Below are 17300 nucleotides of genomic sequence, written 5' to 3'. Positions count from 1 at the left end.
TCCGGATGTTCCACCCCCCACGTTCGCATGGTCATCCGGTTATGTAACTGCAGCTGGTTAATAAATCATTCTCTCTGGGAAAGAATCGAATGCTTTAGCAAAGTCAAAATATACAGGATATCGGCAGAGTGTTCCATGCCTAATGCTTTTGTCTACCATCTCCAGTGCCTAAAATAACTTTTAGTTAATAACTCCTACAGTATATAGCTATGTATCAGAAGCAAAGGAAGCACTTTTCTGGTGAGGTGAAGGACATAATCTTTTTTCAATGCCTGGGCCTAACCACATTGTACTATGTAGAGGAAAAGCAGCCATACCCAGGGGCGGATCGAGGGGGGGGCTTTGGGGGCTGAAGCCACCCTTCATATTTAGGCTTTACTTGATCAATATGCTTACACTGTAAAAACAGCCGTGTGTACTACACGCCAGCTGTGTGAATACCACACAACGCATGTTCACACGTATTTGGTGGGCTCACACGCCTGGCAGTTGTGTCATAGATACTATAGCCTTACTTAGTAAGGCTATAGTATCTATGGTTGTGTTATACTAACATGCGTATTGTGTCATATTTACACAAAGCGCGTGTGACAATTGTGTGACCAGACAGTTGAAAGATACCAGTCTGCCAGTGCCTTAATAAGGCTGTTTCACCTGAAAAGTTCTCGGGGTGTGCTGTGGGCCCGGTTGTGGGTGCCATGAGTTTACACGCTGATACTTCCGTCACACTACTGTCTATGCGAGTCTAATAGTGGCCACTTAGATACCTAAAAGTAGCTTTATGTTGTTTAGGAATTATTAAAAGTATATCCGTGATGTTCATTAAATAGAATTTGTATATCAAACGCATTTAATACTAGCAACTTATTGTGTGTACGTAACAAATTAGTATCTACTGAAACACACCATCCATGATTCATTGGTACTTTGCATTGTATCATGTTGATGTGTCCAACTCAAAGGTAGCTACAGGGAAATTTCACATGAAATTTGTCCATGCATGTGTGCTATCATAGATCAGTAGTGTGTGCATTCCTAAAGGATTGGAAACGCACGTTAAATTGTTTTCCTATGAATATCCTAGTTTCAGTGTGCCAGTACATTACAAAAATGTACAGAGTGGTTGTTTGGCTTTCTCTCAAGACCAGTTTGAAGGCATGGATGTTCCTTTTGTTGTGTACTAAACAAGAACACAGCATGTTTGTGGACATTGGGTGAAATATTGTTTGCGACAAGTAACAATGGCAGGTACTCACCAGCTAATAATTCAGCAACAGTACTATTAGCCATCTTCTTGTTGCTGCATTTACACAACCAAGAAATGTGTGATATATTGAAATAGATTTTATGCTACAGTACTGCTCAGCTTGAGCTAAACAATTGACAAAGTAGTGCCTGTATTTTGAAGTTTTATCGAAACAGTGGAAATGTACAGTGAAGCAGTGAATATCTAGCTAGCCTACTACGCTCTACCTGCTACAAGTGGTGTAAACAGCTGCAAAGATACAACGCTGCACTTTCTGTTTCTTCAGGAATTTGTACAACCGTTTTAAAACACCATACTTCACCTTTGAACCTGAATTTTCTTACACTGTTGTTTACTACTCTCCAGCATCCCTACTCAGTCCAGCCTCGGTAACTAATCCAGTTGTAAACAACAAACACTAATTTGCTGGTTACAAGAACAGCGAAATCTTCCACCTGTTGAGGCCATAAAGTTTACGTGCACCGAGGCCCATGACGTCACTATGTAAATAATATGGGCTTTTCCAATCTATTAGGAACGCATACATTGTCTGTGGTGCTATAAATGGCCATATGTTCATGTGAAATCAACGAAACTGAAAAAAAGTTAAATTTAGCTTCATGTACAGTATATCACATGGGTGAACGTGAAGGAGTTTGCCCATGATAAGAGAAAAAGACTGTTACCATATATGCATCCTGCTAGTGAGATGTGTGTACAGCAACCTGAGGCATGAACTGAGTAGCCACCACCATTGTATATAGTACAAGACCGATTACCTCTAAAATCATGCATGAATATTTACCATGCAGCAAATTTCATACAAAGCTGAAATGTATTACTGTCATATCCCATCCATATAATCCCAGGTTAGCTAAAGTGTTTCAGCTTGGGTTGTCTCTTGTTCAGAGCTTCACACTGACTGGCTGCATGAGCAAAAACTAGTTTGTGTAAAATACGGTTTTGTTAAAAGTGTATTGAAAGTAAATGCACATAAAAATTATATAACAAGTGGACATGAACTAATAAGCTTTTGATTCAGGACATTCAGGTGCTCAATACAAAGATACTGAAATTAATACTTCAGCGACAAAGCATAAAACCAGCTAAATTAGCCGTGCAATGTTGTGGCTGCCATGTTTAAGCTAGTTCCTTTCAGCAATGATACCAACATGTCACCAGAGCATAACTGCACAGAGTTTATCAGATATATAGTACATTGTAGGAAAATTCTTGCTAAAGACAAGCAAAATTAATTACATAACAATTTGGTGAATGCTCTATTAGAGTGAGCACATTCAAGTACTGTAATACAAAACACTGGTTAGCAGAAATACTTAGCAGTGACATATACACTGTAAACTTTCATAACAAATCACATTTTAGAAGTCAGAAGTGTCATGCCTGTCACCAGTAACAGTGTGAATGTAGTTACTGTATTGCCTTGAATAGTGGCCTGGTCTCAAATAATGGCCTGGGTATAAAGTTGCTTACATGTTTATTTCACTGAAGTAGCTTTTCACCCAGGCCACTAGGTCTGGGTGCAAGTTGCTTGAAAGAAATAAACATCCAGGTCACTATCCGAGATAATACTGTAACAGTTGCACAATTACTTTGAAGTACTCTAATAAAGCAGTCACCCATTTTTGTTACACCACACTGACGTTCAACATTATTAGCTGTTGTGTATGAGTTATTTAATTAATGAATTATGAATTTTTATTAAAATAATGGTGGCAACATAGGCTTGGCTAAATGACATGTAATTACCATATGAATATAATTTGCAATTGTATGGACTACATTAGTTAGATAAGCCACTACTTGACCAATAAAGATACATCAACTGACTTATCAGTAGTACCATTACATGATTTATGACAGAACCATTTTAAAACTGTCAAATAGAGCAGCCGTGCAAGCATTATATAATTCGTAATGATTATTGTTTACTCAAGCTAAGTGTACTGGAAAAGGCCAACAGACCAGGTAACACAGTAGCAGTCTTCTAATAATTGTGAATACAAAATCGGATTCACTCTTAATTGACAAAGGAGGCCAAGTAGAAAATCCAACGAGTTATTAAAAAAATTCTCTGACAAAGACACCAAGCAGTACAATACCGTGAAGTCTCCTAAAAGACACAAATGACTAGAATACAAAACGGAATCCATTCTTACTTGTACATTAAAGGACAATAGTGATCTTCAATCCAGCAATGACTTTATCAAAGCCAATGACACTACGTAGGATGATACTGTGAAGTCTCCTACTAATCATAATAAATTAAAATACAAACGGTAATTCATCCTTACAGGTACATTAAAGAGGCCCAAGTAGCATGTATGATCTCCAATCCATCAATTAGTTTTTTTTAAAATACACTGCCGTCTCCAACTTCAACAGTTACCTCGCCCTTGTAACGATCACTAATAAAATAGAACACAAAAATGCTGCTAACACATACTTCATACTGCCAAGGAGGCTCAAGATGCTCTCCAAACCAAAAATACTGCTCTGCAAAAATCACAAATAGAGTACACTTCACTCTTACTTCATGCTGCCAAGGCAAAGCAGTGTACGTGTCCACTTTAACAAACACAGTTAGCTAACAAGTCCCTATAACAAACAGATATAAAAACACACTTAACTTTTACTTCATGCTACAGAGGAGACTCAAGATGTGCAATAGTTTAACTCTCCAAATTCAAAAATTACACCCCTGTAAAAATTACCAATAAAATAGAATATAGAATACATTTTACTCTCACTTCTTACTGCCAAGGTGACCCAAGACATACAATGGTGTTTGTCTTCCATGTCGACAATCACATCATCACATCCTTGTAGCAATCACAAAATAAAATACTATACAAAATATGCTTCACTCTTACCGCATTACAAATCTCCAATTCCTCAATCACAGTTTTCACATCCCTGTGACAATCACTACTAAATAACAATCACTATCAAAATAGAATACAAAAATATAGTTTATACTTGCTTAATGCCGGGAGGCCAACTAGAAAAATCCAACAATTTACTCAAATATACTCCCACAAGGTTACCAAGAAGAAAGTACAAAGCCTCACAACAGTCACAAATAATTTAGAATACAAAATGTAATTTACGCTTACATGTATGTTACAGAGGCCAAGTGTTAAACCCAACAATATTAAGTCTCCTAACAATCACAAATATATTAGAATACAAAATGCAATTCACTCTTACGTCTACGTTTAAAGAGTCAAGTTGTATTATCTCCAATTCAGCAATAACTTTATCAAAAACTCTCTGCCAAGGACACTACGTAGGATGATACTGTGAAGTCTCCTACTGATCATAATAAATTAAAATACAAACGGTAATTCATCCTTACATGGTACAGTAAAGAGGCCAAGTAGCATGATCTCCAATCCATCAATAAGTTTTAAAATACATTGCCGTCTCTATTTCAACAATCACAAGTACATCACCCTTGTAACAATCACTAATAAAATAGAATACAAAAATACTACTAACACATACTTCATGTTGCTAAGGAGACTCAAGTTGTGTGACAGTCTACTCTCCAAATCCAAAAATTACTCCTCTGCAAAAATCACAAATAAAATAGAATGCAGAATTCAGTCTTACCGCCAAAGCAAGATGTACAACAGTGTACGTACCCACTTTAACAACCACAGTTATCAAGTCCCTGTAACAGTCAGTAGAATATAAAAATACACTTCACATTTACTTCATGCTGCCAAGGAGACTCAAGATGTGTAACTCCCCAAATCCAAAAATAACACAGCTGTAAAAAAAAATTACCAATACAATAGAATACGGAACACTTTACTCTCACTTCTTACTGCCAAGGTGACCCATGGTGTATGTCTTCAATGTCAACAATCACAATTATCACACCCCTGTAGCAATCACAAAATAAAAATACAAAATACGCTTCACTCTTACCGTAAGATGTACAGCATTCTAAATCTCCATTTCCTCAATCACAGTTTTTGCACTCCTGTAACAATCACTATAAAAATAGGATACAAAAATACAGTTCATACTTACTTCATGCTGCCAATGTCCACAAGTCTTAAGTTGCCAGATCAAAGAATTACACCTTGTAACAATTATGTTGTGGTCAAGTAGATAGAGTATGACAGTCTGATGTAACTAAATCCATTTATTACACTTCTGGAACAAGCACAAAAAATTAGAATACAAAAAGTGAGTTAATCTTACATGAACGAGGCTAAGTAGAAGTTATTTTAAAATATTCCCACAAGGACGTTGAGTAGAAAGAAAGTGCAACAATCACAAATAATATAGAATATAAAATGTGACCGGGCCTGTGGAAACAGGGCATGTGGGCACAAACTACACCCTGTCACTCTCCAGGTCATATCTCAGTATTGGAAGTCCATTCTGCAACTTGTAGCATGATGCCAATTAAATGCCTACTAAGAGCTGAAAATTGCAATGCCATAGCATAATGGTAAAAAAGGTTATGAGAGATGAAACTTTGAAAAAGTAGGAAAAAATCATGTGCCCACATGCCCTATTTTCGCAGGCCCAGTCACAAATGTAATTCACTCCTACATGCATGAAGTAGTAAATCCAATAATACACTTTGCAAGGAGACCAAGTACCATGATACTGTGAATTTGAAGTCTCCTAACAATCACAAATAGCTAAATTAGAATACAAGATACAATTCACTCTTACATGTAAGTTTAAAAGGCCTAGGGTCAAGTTGCACGATTTCAATGACTTTATGAAAAATCCTCTGCCAAGGACACTATGTAGGATGATAGTGTGAAGTCTCTTAATAATCACAATAAATTAAAATACAAAATTAATGGTAAAATTCACTCTTACATGTATGACAAAGAGGACAAGTAGTATGATCACCAATCCGACAATAAGTTTTTCACATGGCATGCTTCTTTTACAGCTTGTCTTTTTCATATTCCGTTTTCTGTTCTGTTTCAACAAATGGTTCTCTGAAAGACACACTTCATTATGACATAAGGATCACCGAAAAACAAATATGACAGCAATGACAACTACAGTTTCGTTTGACAGGACAAGCAGAAAACATTGTCATTAGAATGAGATTTACAGCACCACAACAACAAACAGTCTCAAACAACATGACCTGCACAAAATGTGTGATTGCCAGAATGAGATATGACACCACAACAACAACAGTTTCAAACAACATGACCTGCACAAAATGTGTGATTGCCAGAATGAGATATGACACCACAACAACAACAGTTTCAAACAACATGACCTGTACAAAATGGACGATTGCCAAAAGAGATATGACACCACAGAAACTACAGTCTCACACAAAAATGACCTGCACAAAAAGTGTTGCCAAACATACATTTGCCAGAATCATACATTACAGTGTAAGTAATTTGATGTTTGTGAATTCGAAAATGCACAGGTTTTCAATCTGGTCACAAATTTATTTTACATGATTACTCTATTAGAGTACTGTATCTCTGACAGAGCTTAACTACAGTATGTATCCCATGTTCACGTTTGTACATTCACTGTATTGTGTGTACCTTTAGTTCTTGTCTGTAATAAACATAATTATAAAAGCATCATCTGTTTTTTTTTATCTTCTTGAGAACACTGGCTTCCTCTTTAGTACTCCTAACCTTTAGAAAGTACAAAGTTGCATATAAAATGGTGTGAATTTCTGCATATGTGTTGCATGTGCAAGTAGTGTGCAGAGCACACACGTGTGTGTGTATAGTGTAGCGTGTGTGCGTAGTGTAGTATGTGTGCTTGCATGCGTGTATGTGCATGTGTGCACACACACAAACAGGGTCTTCCCTAAAGAGCAGTATAGCGGTGCAGCACCACTTTACTTTGCTTAAAATTCTTTTGATATGGAAAGCAAGTTACTTTTATAAGCGGGAATTTATTTTTGAAGAAACACCAGACATGGAAAACCGCTTCGAAAATTACCAGCTACATGTAAACTCTGTTAGGGTTTTGTATGTGTGTTGTGTCTGTCTGTGTATGTGTGTGTGTGCATTTATAATAATTGCATGGTAAAAATAAGCCTTGAGATATCACATAGGCGAGAGAGGCACAGTCGAGATACTCTAATACAGCAGTCAGCCAGTCACCCTATACAACAGTCATGAATGATAATAGTCACATGTGTATAAAGTAGCTGTGTGCTATAACAAAAACTATAAACTAGTATATTAAGGTGGCGAACAGATTAAGGGCAAAGTTAATTGGACAGCATGTTTGTGGTAATTCATGAACAAACACAGAAATTCATAGACCACAGCAAAGCGTCTCAATTATGGACTAACAGAACAAGCTCTATCAGACTACCCAGCTACTGTTGTTGATACAACTAATGTTATTCATCCATTAAAGCTATCAGCTTGTCACAACTCTGGTTAATTCCCTGGAAAATGGCACCAGCTGCCATCACGTGATTACTGTTATACAGAGTGTGCCCTGACTAGCCACACGGTCTCCTTTCTCACTAAATAACTTAAAATTATGCACTACAGACCATCAAAATTTGGTGTGGACATTGGGTATGCATTACTTCAAATTTTTGTGATTCGGGCTTGATGAAATTGTCAGCCAATGTTGTAGTCCATAGCTGCGCACTTTCCAAATTGTTAACAGTAAAATGGAAAGCATAGAATTATTCTACAAGGTGAGTGGGCTTGCGCCATTATGCCGGCATAATTTTGAGCATAATAGGCTGGCAAAAACATCAAGAATTACGCCAGCATAACAGGATGATTTCCAAGGTTTTTAATTAAATGTGTAATGCGCATGCCAAAATACAGTAAAACGTGAACACACTACACCTTAATACTGCATTTCATATTAAGAAAATGTGCAATGTTATTATTTTCATTGTTTCTTGGCTGATTATTAATGCTTCATGGAAATAAGATCGATATACTCTAATACAGCAGTCAGAAAAGACTGATATACCCTAACAAAACAGCCAACTCTAGAGCATACCTTGATTTAAAAGCATAATTTGAGCATAATAGGCTGGCTTTTTGAGCACTTTTTTGAGCACTGCTCAAAAGCATAATAGGCTATTACAAAGTTAATTAGTGCACTCCATAGTAATCATGCGGCTGTCTATACCACTTTAGCAAAAGACATGTTGATGTACAACCAGTTGCCTAGCTAGTACTAATTCAATGTCAAGTCTTGTAAATGGATAGACCAAATTTTGTCTGTTATTTCAAATTTCAGGGTTTTAAATAGAAAGTGTACAACATACCCATGTGGACATTGGCAACTCCTTGTGTGCAAACATCGGCAGTTTTGTCACATTGCATATGGCTAAATTGAAAGAAGTAGCTTTAAACCATTATTTCTATTAAAAAATCAATATTACATTTTATTGTAAGAGTATTAATCATACAGCTGTAAGACTGTCTATAGGAGCTGAGATTAAGCATACATCCTTGCATACATCTGGCTTAATACGCCTATCAATGTAATGCCTGAGTACTACAGATACGGATTAAGGGTGGGGGAAGGTCGGGGATGGTGGGAGAACTGATTGCTAAATTCACTGAAGTAGGGGATTTGTCTTCACCAAAGACATTTACCAATGCAGAAGTGTGTGCCTTTAGAAGCATTTCTAGCTACTACATTAGTACTAGGGCCCACTTGAACTGATTTGCCTATAGATCCATGCCACTCGACTGTACAAAACCCCACCTAGCCCCTCTATCCCCCAGGGTATGCCAGTGGAGAATTTGTTGGGGTTTGTATCGCCAATCCTCCCCCAGTAGGTGAGGAATAGTAGCTTTCAGTGATACAAATCTCCACCTTTCCCCACCTCAGCCCGTATCCGTGGTAGTCGGGGTTACATTCATAGGTGCATCATGATTATGCACTTGTCAATTTCATGCCCGAGCCCCGGGCGTCCCCACACCCCAGGTGGGGATTTGACATTGCTGCTTGTCCCCACCCCTGGGGCAAATGACAGTTGTCCAATTCACTGACCAATTTTTAGTAGTTGCATTTCTAAACAATAAAATCGCACTTGCTATAATTTTACTAGCTACAGGGCAGGTTTATTACTAGTCGCATGCATGAAATATACGCTTAGTCATCCTTGAGTTGAGGTGTTGTCAAATCCCTACTATTGGGGTGGGGACATAGTGGGGATTTGACAGCCGATTTTGCCCCAGTAGTGGGGAATTTGACACCACGATCTGTCAAATCCCCTGTTGGGGGTGGGGCATGAAATTGACAAGTGCATTACTCTTATGGTTGGGTTCAAGCTATGAGCAAATATCAAAATACTGGAGTGCACATTAGTAAACCAATTGCACTCACGGACAAAATCTGAAGGACAAGGTCCGCTATCATTAGCAAATGATCCGTTACAGGGTTCAGAAAACTTGACTCAACCATAGATCCTTTGATCTATGACTCAACGTATACACAACTCACGTGCACGTGCCTAAGTGTCACTGAATACACTTGTCTCCTGGCGTAAGTCAGTTCCGCGAAGCCAACTATTATAGCACCATAAATTAGCATAGTCTGTAGCAAAATCTCACCTTACGATGCATTTTTCAGGTTCCTCCTGCAGGCTTGGCTGTCGCTAAAAAATACAACCTGGACTGGTAGTCGATCCAAAAATTGTAGTTACCTTGGTGATACAATATTTGGCGCTGTTTCGGTGAAGTTGTAGCTTTTTACGCTCTTTCAACCTTCGTTCAAAACAGCGGTAGAACCTGAAGCGACTGCAGAGTACCTTTGGAAAAGTGGTACCTTCGCAATAGAGGACTTGCACGCGTGAAGCAACTGTTGCTAGGCAGACATGTTTCGGGACAACTTTCTATGGCGCATATTGGGTCAGAATGAAGGTAACGAGATTTATTCACTAAGCGCTGGGTATAGTGGCACTGGGAAGCGGGTCTGGTTTCGAAATAGAAAACTTATCATTGGCTTCGTGAAATAGGTGGCTAATTAAATTTCGATACATTACTCACCAATTCTAACTTCGTCGCCTTTTTTAACGAGCTGTGTGGTATTTACAACACAACTCAACACTGATTCGCTTCATTACAGCCTCTACCAAATCCTGAGAAAGCGCTTTTCAGCCAAAACACTGTCCCGAAACATGGCCGACAGCTACGGTTGCTTAGCAATTACGATGATTTACGTCACGCTGCAAGTCCTCTATTTCAGTCACTCGAGCTCAGTGGAACGTCCGAAGGAAGGAAGGAAACCTGAGGGACTGAGAAGCCAGTATCAACCTGACAACCCGTAAGTAAACGGGTTTCCTGACATGTTAGACACTTTTCTTGCAGTTGTCGTAATTTAGTCCCAGAGGCTGACTACACTTACTTCATTGAAGGCTAAGATAAGAAACCCATGGCAGCGGCCGGGGAATACGTCAGAGCAGTAGGTATTGGAAGCTGTGTAGTGACTAACTTTACATTTTCCGAGACATTTTCCCAACAGCCATGGGAATACTCACTGACGAACATTCTACTACACAGGTGTGGAAAATATTTTGTGGTTTGGTAATTAAAGTGTAATGCTCCAATAGACACATTCCAAAATTACGTCACTGTCATAGCAACAGCCTTCCGCTATTTTGAATGGGGCCACTGACAATAATCATGATTGCGCTACGTTGAAATACGATGATGAAAACAGCTCGAAATAGTGGTATTCTTGAACAACAGGCTATGGAAGCCTTCAAGGTTGCAAATTAATAATGTTTCTGGTTAAATGCAGGTGGTTATCAGGGTTGAACAAGTGCGAAGCGTTGACAACAGTAATTGCCTTGTTTGCCAGTACAAGGATATCATTTTTGTCTAGTAGTCATTAATGCTGTGTTAGTGAAAGTGACAGCAATAGCGGCTGGCCATCCAGACTCCTCCTTGTACTGGAAAACAAGGTAATTACTGTTGTCAATGCTTGCACCTGTTCAACCCTGATAACCACTTGCGTCTAACCAGAAACATTAATTTGCAACCTTGAAGGCTTCCATAGCCTGTTGTTCAATAATACCACTTTTTTCGAGCTGTTTTCATCATCGGATTTCAACATAGCGCAATCATGATTATTGTCAGTGGCCCCATTCAAAATGGCAAAAGACTGTTGCTATGACACTGACGTAATTTTGGAATGTGTCTATTGATTTTAGGTCAGCAACCATATCCAAAGTCACATTGCAGTGCTGTTGGTCTACTGACTTGTATACACTTCATGTTCTATGCAAGGTATTGAATGTGTTCCCAATTATATTTCTTTCTACTCTTCAACTGTAGGTGTAGCTATCTGAAAGACGACAATGTTGGCTACTTTGCTGTGCATACAATGGCAGGTAAAAAAAACAGTTTATTGTGACAATGATATTTGATGTTTGTGCTGTTTTAGACGAAACGTGGCATAGCCGAGTAATGGCATGGTGGTGTAAGCTTGTAGCTGTCATCTTCAACATTTGGAGCAGACTGGACTTAACTGCCTCACATTGTAGTACCGTGTGCCTATTGATTCATGTACAATTGTTCTGTGCAAGGTATTGCCTGTGCTTTCAAGCATTTTCCTTTACACCATCTGCTGTAGGTGTAGCTATCTGAAAGACGATGATGTTGGCTACTTTGCTGTGAATACAGTACAGATAAAAATATTTTATTTAACGATGCATGATATTCAATGTTGTGTTATTTCAGACAAAGTGCAACATGGTCAAGCAACGACAGGTGGTATCAGTAGATTTGTTGCTGCCATCTTCTTCATTGATCAGAACATCCGAGCAGACTAGGCTCAACTGGCTTCCTTCTCCTACAGAACAATTGTATTTTTTGTGTGTATGTATTTGTATTCATTTAAAGAATGAAATAACTGATTGTGGTAAAAAAAAAACATGTAAAATTGTGTAAAACTAATGAAAAAAGGTGTGTTGGGATTACAAGAACTTTTGTGTGTTACACACAAAAAAATGTGTAAATACTACGCATGTACCAGCACTGCTTGAAGTTTCTTAGTTTACTACAGTGGTATATCCCCAGTATATGGAACAGTTAATTGTTTGGTATTTCAGTAGTTTTTCAGTAAACCCGCATTCACTGATGTTTTACTGAGAGTTTAAAACTTAGTAAAACAATTATGTTCCATATACTTAAAGTTACTGACATTTTACTATCAGTATAACTGGGTACAACTACAGTAAAGCAGCTTAACAAATAAGTAAACTAAGAACCTTCAAGCAGTGCAGTGTGGTATTTGTGGCAACAATTTCACACAAAATTTTGTGTGATATATGTGACTGGATTTTGGAAAAACGATCCAAATCGCACATTAGAAGTTCCGAGATAAATGGTTTTAAAGAATTGAAGCCAGCATAACTCTCCAAGGATAGCAAGCACGCGTATGAAATTTACACAAAAGATGCATCAATCTGTTACCTTTCAAGCCACTTCCAGTACTTGTAGCTGCTTGTACAGTTTCCCGCCAAATAAGATAGAAAATCTGAGCAGTTGGACGAGCGAAGTAGTATCACGAGTGCTCACAAAGGGGTGGGGGGTGGCGGGGAGGGCAAAAGTTAGACCTCAAAATGGAGGCAGACCACGATTGGAGTCCAGACACGAGATTACAGGGCTGTGCTGGCTCCTTAGTGGCTGATATGTAGCAAAATCAACAGAGAACACGTCTGGCCAACATTATAAGGCTGTCCACCAGTAAACCACTGACTCTTGCCAAGCCAGGTCCTTCACAAGGCCTGAAACCGCCATTTGAGCACTCCACACCACCCAGAAAAGACGTGTGTAAAAACCAGCCTCGTGTAGTTTGAGTAGTGCTGAGGGTCAAAACTTGTAGTACGATAGTGTAGCTATCCACTGGTGGTGTTAGTTTGATTTTGCCTGATGTGCGATTTGGATCGGTTCTGTAAAATCTGGTCACATACACACATCTGTTTTTACAGTGTATAGTATTATAATGAAATTTTGTCTTAGCATAAGGCCACACCAAGTCAAACCTTAGTTTCTGGTCACCCGCCCGCATGGTAAACCTGGAACCCTAGTTTATGAGGACTATTATTAATATTACAGGTGCTTAAGTGCATGTGACCCAGCAAGACACTTATTTTTACTGCAAAAGATCGAGATACTCTAATAGAGCAGTCAGGGATTCCAATAGAGCAGTCACACTACTCTTAACTCTAATATTAGGTATATATGCCACACTAATAAAATGTTTCTAACTATAGCTAGTTTTGTCCTTGATTATATAGCTGTTCAGATTATAACTGTTACTAATGCTTCTGTAACCAAAGTAATTTCAGTAGCATTAACTACTAGTCCATGTAGATGGGCCATAGCTTTAACTTTATAATTCAAATGTAGTCCTCTAATGATTAGTCTAGTAACTTCAAATTCCTTATCACTGAACACTACAGGAGTATGGAAAGCCGGCAACATTCGGTGAGCTTAAACTTAAACTTTTCCATAACTAAAATTAGATTGGCAAGTAGAAACCCTTATAGTTTAAACATTCCCAGGTGATCACTAAAAAACACTAGTCTGGAGCACTCAATGACTGAAAACTTTGACAGTTATTTTTCTCAAGGTTTGCTGAATAGAAGGCTGGAAACACATAGCTAGTGGGCTAAGACTTCACATTTGAATGAAGAATTTCTGATGTGAAAATAGAAGTTAAATTTCATTTTGGATCATGATCATTTGAACAACTTAGCTATAAGTCATAGTAATACTTTCCTGACATAGCTAATGAGACATTTATTTCACTTGGAAAGCATAAGTAGCTACATGAGCAAAACATTTCCTATAGTATATTCTAAATAAATAAATAAATATACTTAAATGCTATACATCAGTGTATAGCTATCCATGATCCATCAACAACTTTCCTAGTGCATTTTTTGCCGAAGCACAACTACTTATGTTGTTGGTTAAGTTTGACTAAAAAAAAAATCAACATGAATTTGCTAAATTGAGCAAATAATAATACCATACAGTATATTGTCACAATAGAGTCTATAGTCCTGAAGTCCTGATCATCCGCCCGCCCGCATCCATTTGTAGGCTTGGGAGTGACCAGAAACTAAGGTATGACTTGGAGTGGCCTAATTATATGATCACTAATAATACAAATACTCATAAAACCATCTTATAAACATCTTTCCAAGGTATTATCAGTGGATTTATGCTAAAGTTTATGCAACAAGGACTCGGATCAGCATTGGAGGTGTACAAGATCGAGATACTCTAATAAAGCAGTCAGCTAACTACTCTAATAGAACATTCACTGGAAACATGTAGTTAGTTCTGTTATGGAATTTTTCCAAATCTACCTGCACCTATGCATACAATGAAGTGCATTGGTCTGTTTAAAGTGCTTCATTCATCTACTTGTGCAGTTTGTATATATGTATGGCAATACTTAATTCAGGTACACAATTTCCATTGAAAATGCTCTCAGATTCAATCTTGTATTGTTCAAGTTTCAAAATTTTCCACTTTCAACATTGTTATTCTAACATGCACGTATTCAGTGTTGTACAATTGTGAGATGGGTGCATCATGTACTTGGTTGTGTGTAACCTACCCAAACTTTTCCATTAGCAAAATGCTTCAGAGAGCCATACCTACAATCTAAATGCAGTATATAAAATATCTACAGGCAGAAAATATTATGAATTTTATGTGGAAATGTCTCCAAATTGCAGTGTTTTAGCATCTATTTTCAAAATTTTTCCTGAGGGTGGGGGGGGGGGGGGGGGGGGGGGGGGGCATGCCCCCAGACCCCCCTAGTTCCGCTGGGAAGTGTGCTTCACACATCTCTACCCAAGAGATTAGTACCTTGAGTTAGCTCCCCCACCCCCCCCCTCCCTTTATAAATCCTAGATCCGCCCCTGATACCTTGATGTGCGAGCAGTCCAAATGCTAACATGTAAATTATACAAACTTAGGAAACTTTTTGAAAACCAGACTCTGAATCTGAAAGTGATTTCATTCAGAATAATAGTATTGTTTGTATGCACTTGGTGATGATATATTGTTCCCTATAAATCATAGGCATAGCAAAAAAAGGTCAACACTTGCTAAGAATGGCTACCCTCCACATAGATTGTATCACTGATAAAGCACATAAAAATCCTTATTCACAACTTCATAGTTTGCTACACAACTTCTCTGAGTAGTGTGACTACTTTATTAGAGTAACTGACTGTTCTATTAGGATCTTTTTTGCATTTACAATCATAAAAGGAGCCCCCCTTGCCCCCCCCGGGTTGCTACGCCTATGTAAATTAACACTACACAAAATCACATTTATCACTGCACACTTGAGATTTAACACTACAAATCTGTGCAGTGTTAAGGCTTTATTTTAGGCCCTGCCATCTGCATCTATGCTTCAAACTCCAGTACTCCACACTATGTAAATTTCATTGTCAATCCCCACTCTTTGGCCTACACCATTGCCCCTGATATACTCACATCAAAATGATCAATTGAGCAAATGATCAATTGAGCACAGTCACTATGATGCAAACTTTTATGCTTCATATTTAATCTATGCATGGGGCTGAGTGAATTAAAGTAACTAATTAGCTATCATTTCATTCTTGACCTCAGATTCCGTATAATCAGTCTCTGGTAATAACTACCACATTGCTAAGTTGGATATTGCCTTAGTAGTTTGTACCAATGATAATTTAATGATGTACTTATTAGTGGTAGTAAAATTTTACTAAAATTGATAGTTTTATATTTGACTTCAAATAAAATTTTTATGCTTATCATTCTTCCTTTAGGAACTTTATTGACAAAGCTTTTGTTTGGAGTGCACTAAACTGCATACTGTACAACAGGAAATATTGACGAAAGGAAAATTTGACAAATTCATGTACATATAATCAGCTTTAAAAATTTGATGAATGTAACGAGTCATCAAATTCATCTTTCTTTTGTCAAAATTTCCTGTCGTAAGGTAGTGACTTTATGCACTAGATTCATGACTGACTTTGTAAGTAAAGGCCCCCCTCAATAGCTCATTGTCCACTACTGAGTACTAGTACTGACATGACCATTCAAAAGTATACTTCAGAAGGTTCAGTCTCCATATTGACGTTCATCTCCCCTGCATGTGCTCCAGTGAGAATCATGTGTGACCTATATATATACAGCATCATTTGTAAGAAGCAACTAAGAGGGTTTGCATAAACTTGCAAGATCAATCCCTCTTTGCCTGCCATACAATATAAATTAGATTCTTTCTCCCTCCTGGGCATAAGATGTGCACAAATTAAAAATGCATAGCTAGTTAATACATAGTAAACAATATTAGTCTTCTGGATCATTTACTTTCAAATTTTCAGCGTAGGCCTGAGTTCTTTATTTAATTGCATAATTATGATTTTTTGAGTATATAGTCAATGCTTAGATAGTATCTGATTACTTAAAGTTAAACTACCATTACACCACACTACAAAACTACACTACTTAACTGAAGTCTCCCAAATCATTCTCCAAAGAAAGAGCATACTGAAAAAGTTAGTAGCATCTTTGCATTGTAATGCCACAAGGTGGGGAATAGATTGATCCATGGTATGCGCCATGCCCATTTCTTGCTAGGCTTGAGCCAAATATGTTTTGAACATTGCTTGTTATGCTTTTGCGCATATTATGCTCAAAATCATGCTCTCAAAATCAAGATTATGCTCGAGAGCTGGCTATTTTATTAGAGTATATCTGCATTTCCTGACTACTGTATTAGAGGTGACTGCTCTATTAGAGTATCTCGATCTTATTTCCATAAAATGTGAATAATGTCAAGAAAAAGTAAAAAAAATAATTTTTGATATGAAATGCAGTAATAATGTGCAGTGTGTTCATGTTGTGCAGTAGTTTTGGCGCGCGCATTGCGCGTTTTAATTAAAATTCTTGAAAATCGTCTATTATGCGGGCATAATACTTGGTGCTTTTGCTAGCCTATTATGCTCGAAATTATGCCGGCATAATTGGCAAGCCTATTTCTTGCAGCTTCT

The 17300-nt window shown here is 37.9% G+C and overlaps 2 protein-coding genes across 41 annotated transcripts in view; one reads left to right on the top strand and one right to left on the bottom strand.

The window, feature by feature from the left end:
* Positions 1–3097: 3097 nt before the first annotated feature.
* LOC136238262 (uncharacterized) overlaps positions 3098–17300 on the bottom strand; it is a 100823-nt gene continuing 86620 nt past the window's right edge. Inside the window, exons 1-20 of one of the 34 annotated variants that reach the window (XR_010692900.1) lie at positions 9924–10433; positions 9832–9875; positions 9605–9786; positions 8535–8596; positions 6119–6915; positions 5966–6038; positions 5483–5914; positions 5309–5431; positions 5204–5258; positions 5094–5157; positions 4883–5042; positions 4775–4838; positions 4626–4723; positions 4478–4579; positions 4141–4183; positions 4018–4089; positions 3714–3968; positions 3562–3662; positions 3427–3515; positions 3098–3380 (exon numbers count right to left, since the gene is read on the bottom strand). The gene's annotated coding sequence lies outside the window, so the exon portion shown is untranslated. Of the gene's footprint in view, positions 3381–3426; positions 3519–3561; positions 3663–3713; positions 3969–4017; positions 4090–4140; positions 4213–4383; positions 4431–4477; positions 4583–4625; positions 4724–4774; positions 4839–4882; positions 5043–5093; positions 5158–5203; positions 5259–5308; positions 5435–5482; positions 5915–5965; positions 6065–6118; positions 6916–8534; positions 8597–9604; positions 9787–9831; positions 10434–17300 lie in introns of those variants that run through there. The other 33 variants (XR_010692897.1, XR_010692898.1, XR_010692901.1 and 30 more) reach the window with 33 other exon arrangements.
* Positions 9333–12183, top strand: LOC136238267 (uncharacterized). 7 transcript variants are annotated; one of them, XM_066028637.1, is made up of 8 exons: positions 9343–10543; positions 10588–10685; positions 10742–10779; positions 11433–11508; positions 11557–11612; positions 11666–11807; positions 11855–11903; positions 11962–12183. In XM_066028637.1, exons 4-8 carry the CDS (start codon positions 11495–11497, stop codon positions 12169–12171), a joined length of 471 nt encoding a protein of 156 aa, XP_065884709.1. In that variant the 5' UTR covers positions 9343–10543; positions 10588–10685; positions 10742–10779; positions 11433–11494; the 3' UTR covers positions 12172–12183. The 7 variants fall into 7 exon arrangements, 6 of the variants coding, with proteins under 6 accessions (XP_065884705.1, XP_065884704.1, XP_065884706.1 ...); XM_066028636.1 differs by having other exon boundaries at positions 9344–10543; positions 10830–11508; XM_066028633.1 differs by lacking the exon at positions 11433–11508 and having other exon boundaries at positions 9333–10140; positions 10346–10543; positions 10588–10779.

The sequence above is a fragment of the Dysidea avara genome, chromosome 11 (assembly GCF_963678975.1).
Source record: "Dysidea avara chromosome 11, odDysAvar1.4, whole genome shotgun sequence".
Classification (NCBI taxonomy): Eukaryota; Metazoa; Porifera; class Demospongiae; order Dictyoceratida; family Dysideidae; genus Dysidea; species Dysidea avara.
This window is presented reverse-complemented; position numbering and strand designations above follow the sequence as displayed.

Bases quoted from the DNA above. Each gene is read 5' to 3' on its own strand.
- LOC136238267 (XM_066028633.1), top strand. From the start codon at position 10,652: ATGGCAGCGGCCGGGGAATACGTCAGAGCAGTAGGTATTGGAAGCTGT. The intron at 11,808-11,854 runs GTATTGCCTGTG...CATCTGCTGTAG, and splicing joins GTACAATTGTTCTGTGCAAG to GTGTAGCTATCTGAAAGACG. The intron at 11,904-11,961 runs GTACAGATAAAA...GTGTTATTTCAG, and splicing joins GCTACTTTGCTGTGAATACA to ACAAAGTGCAACATGGTCAA.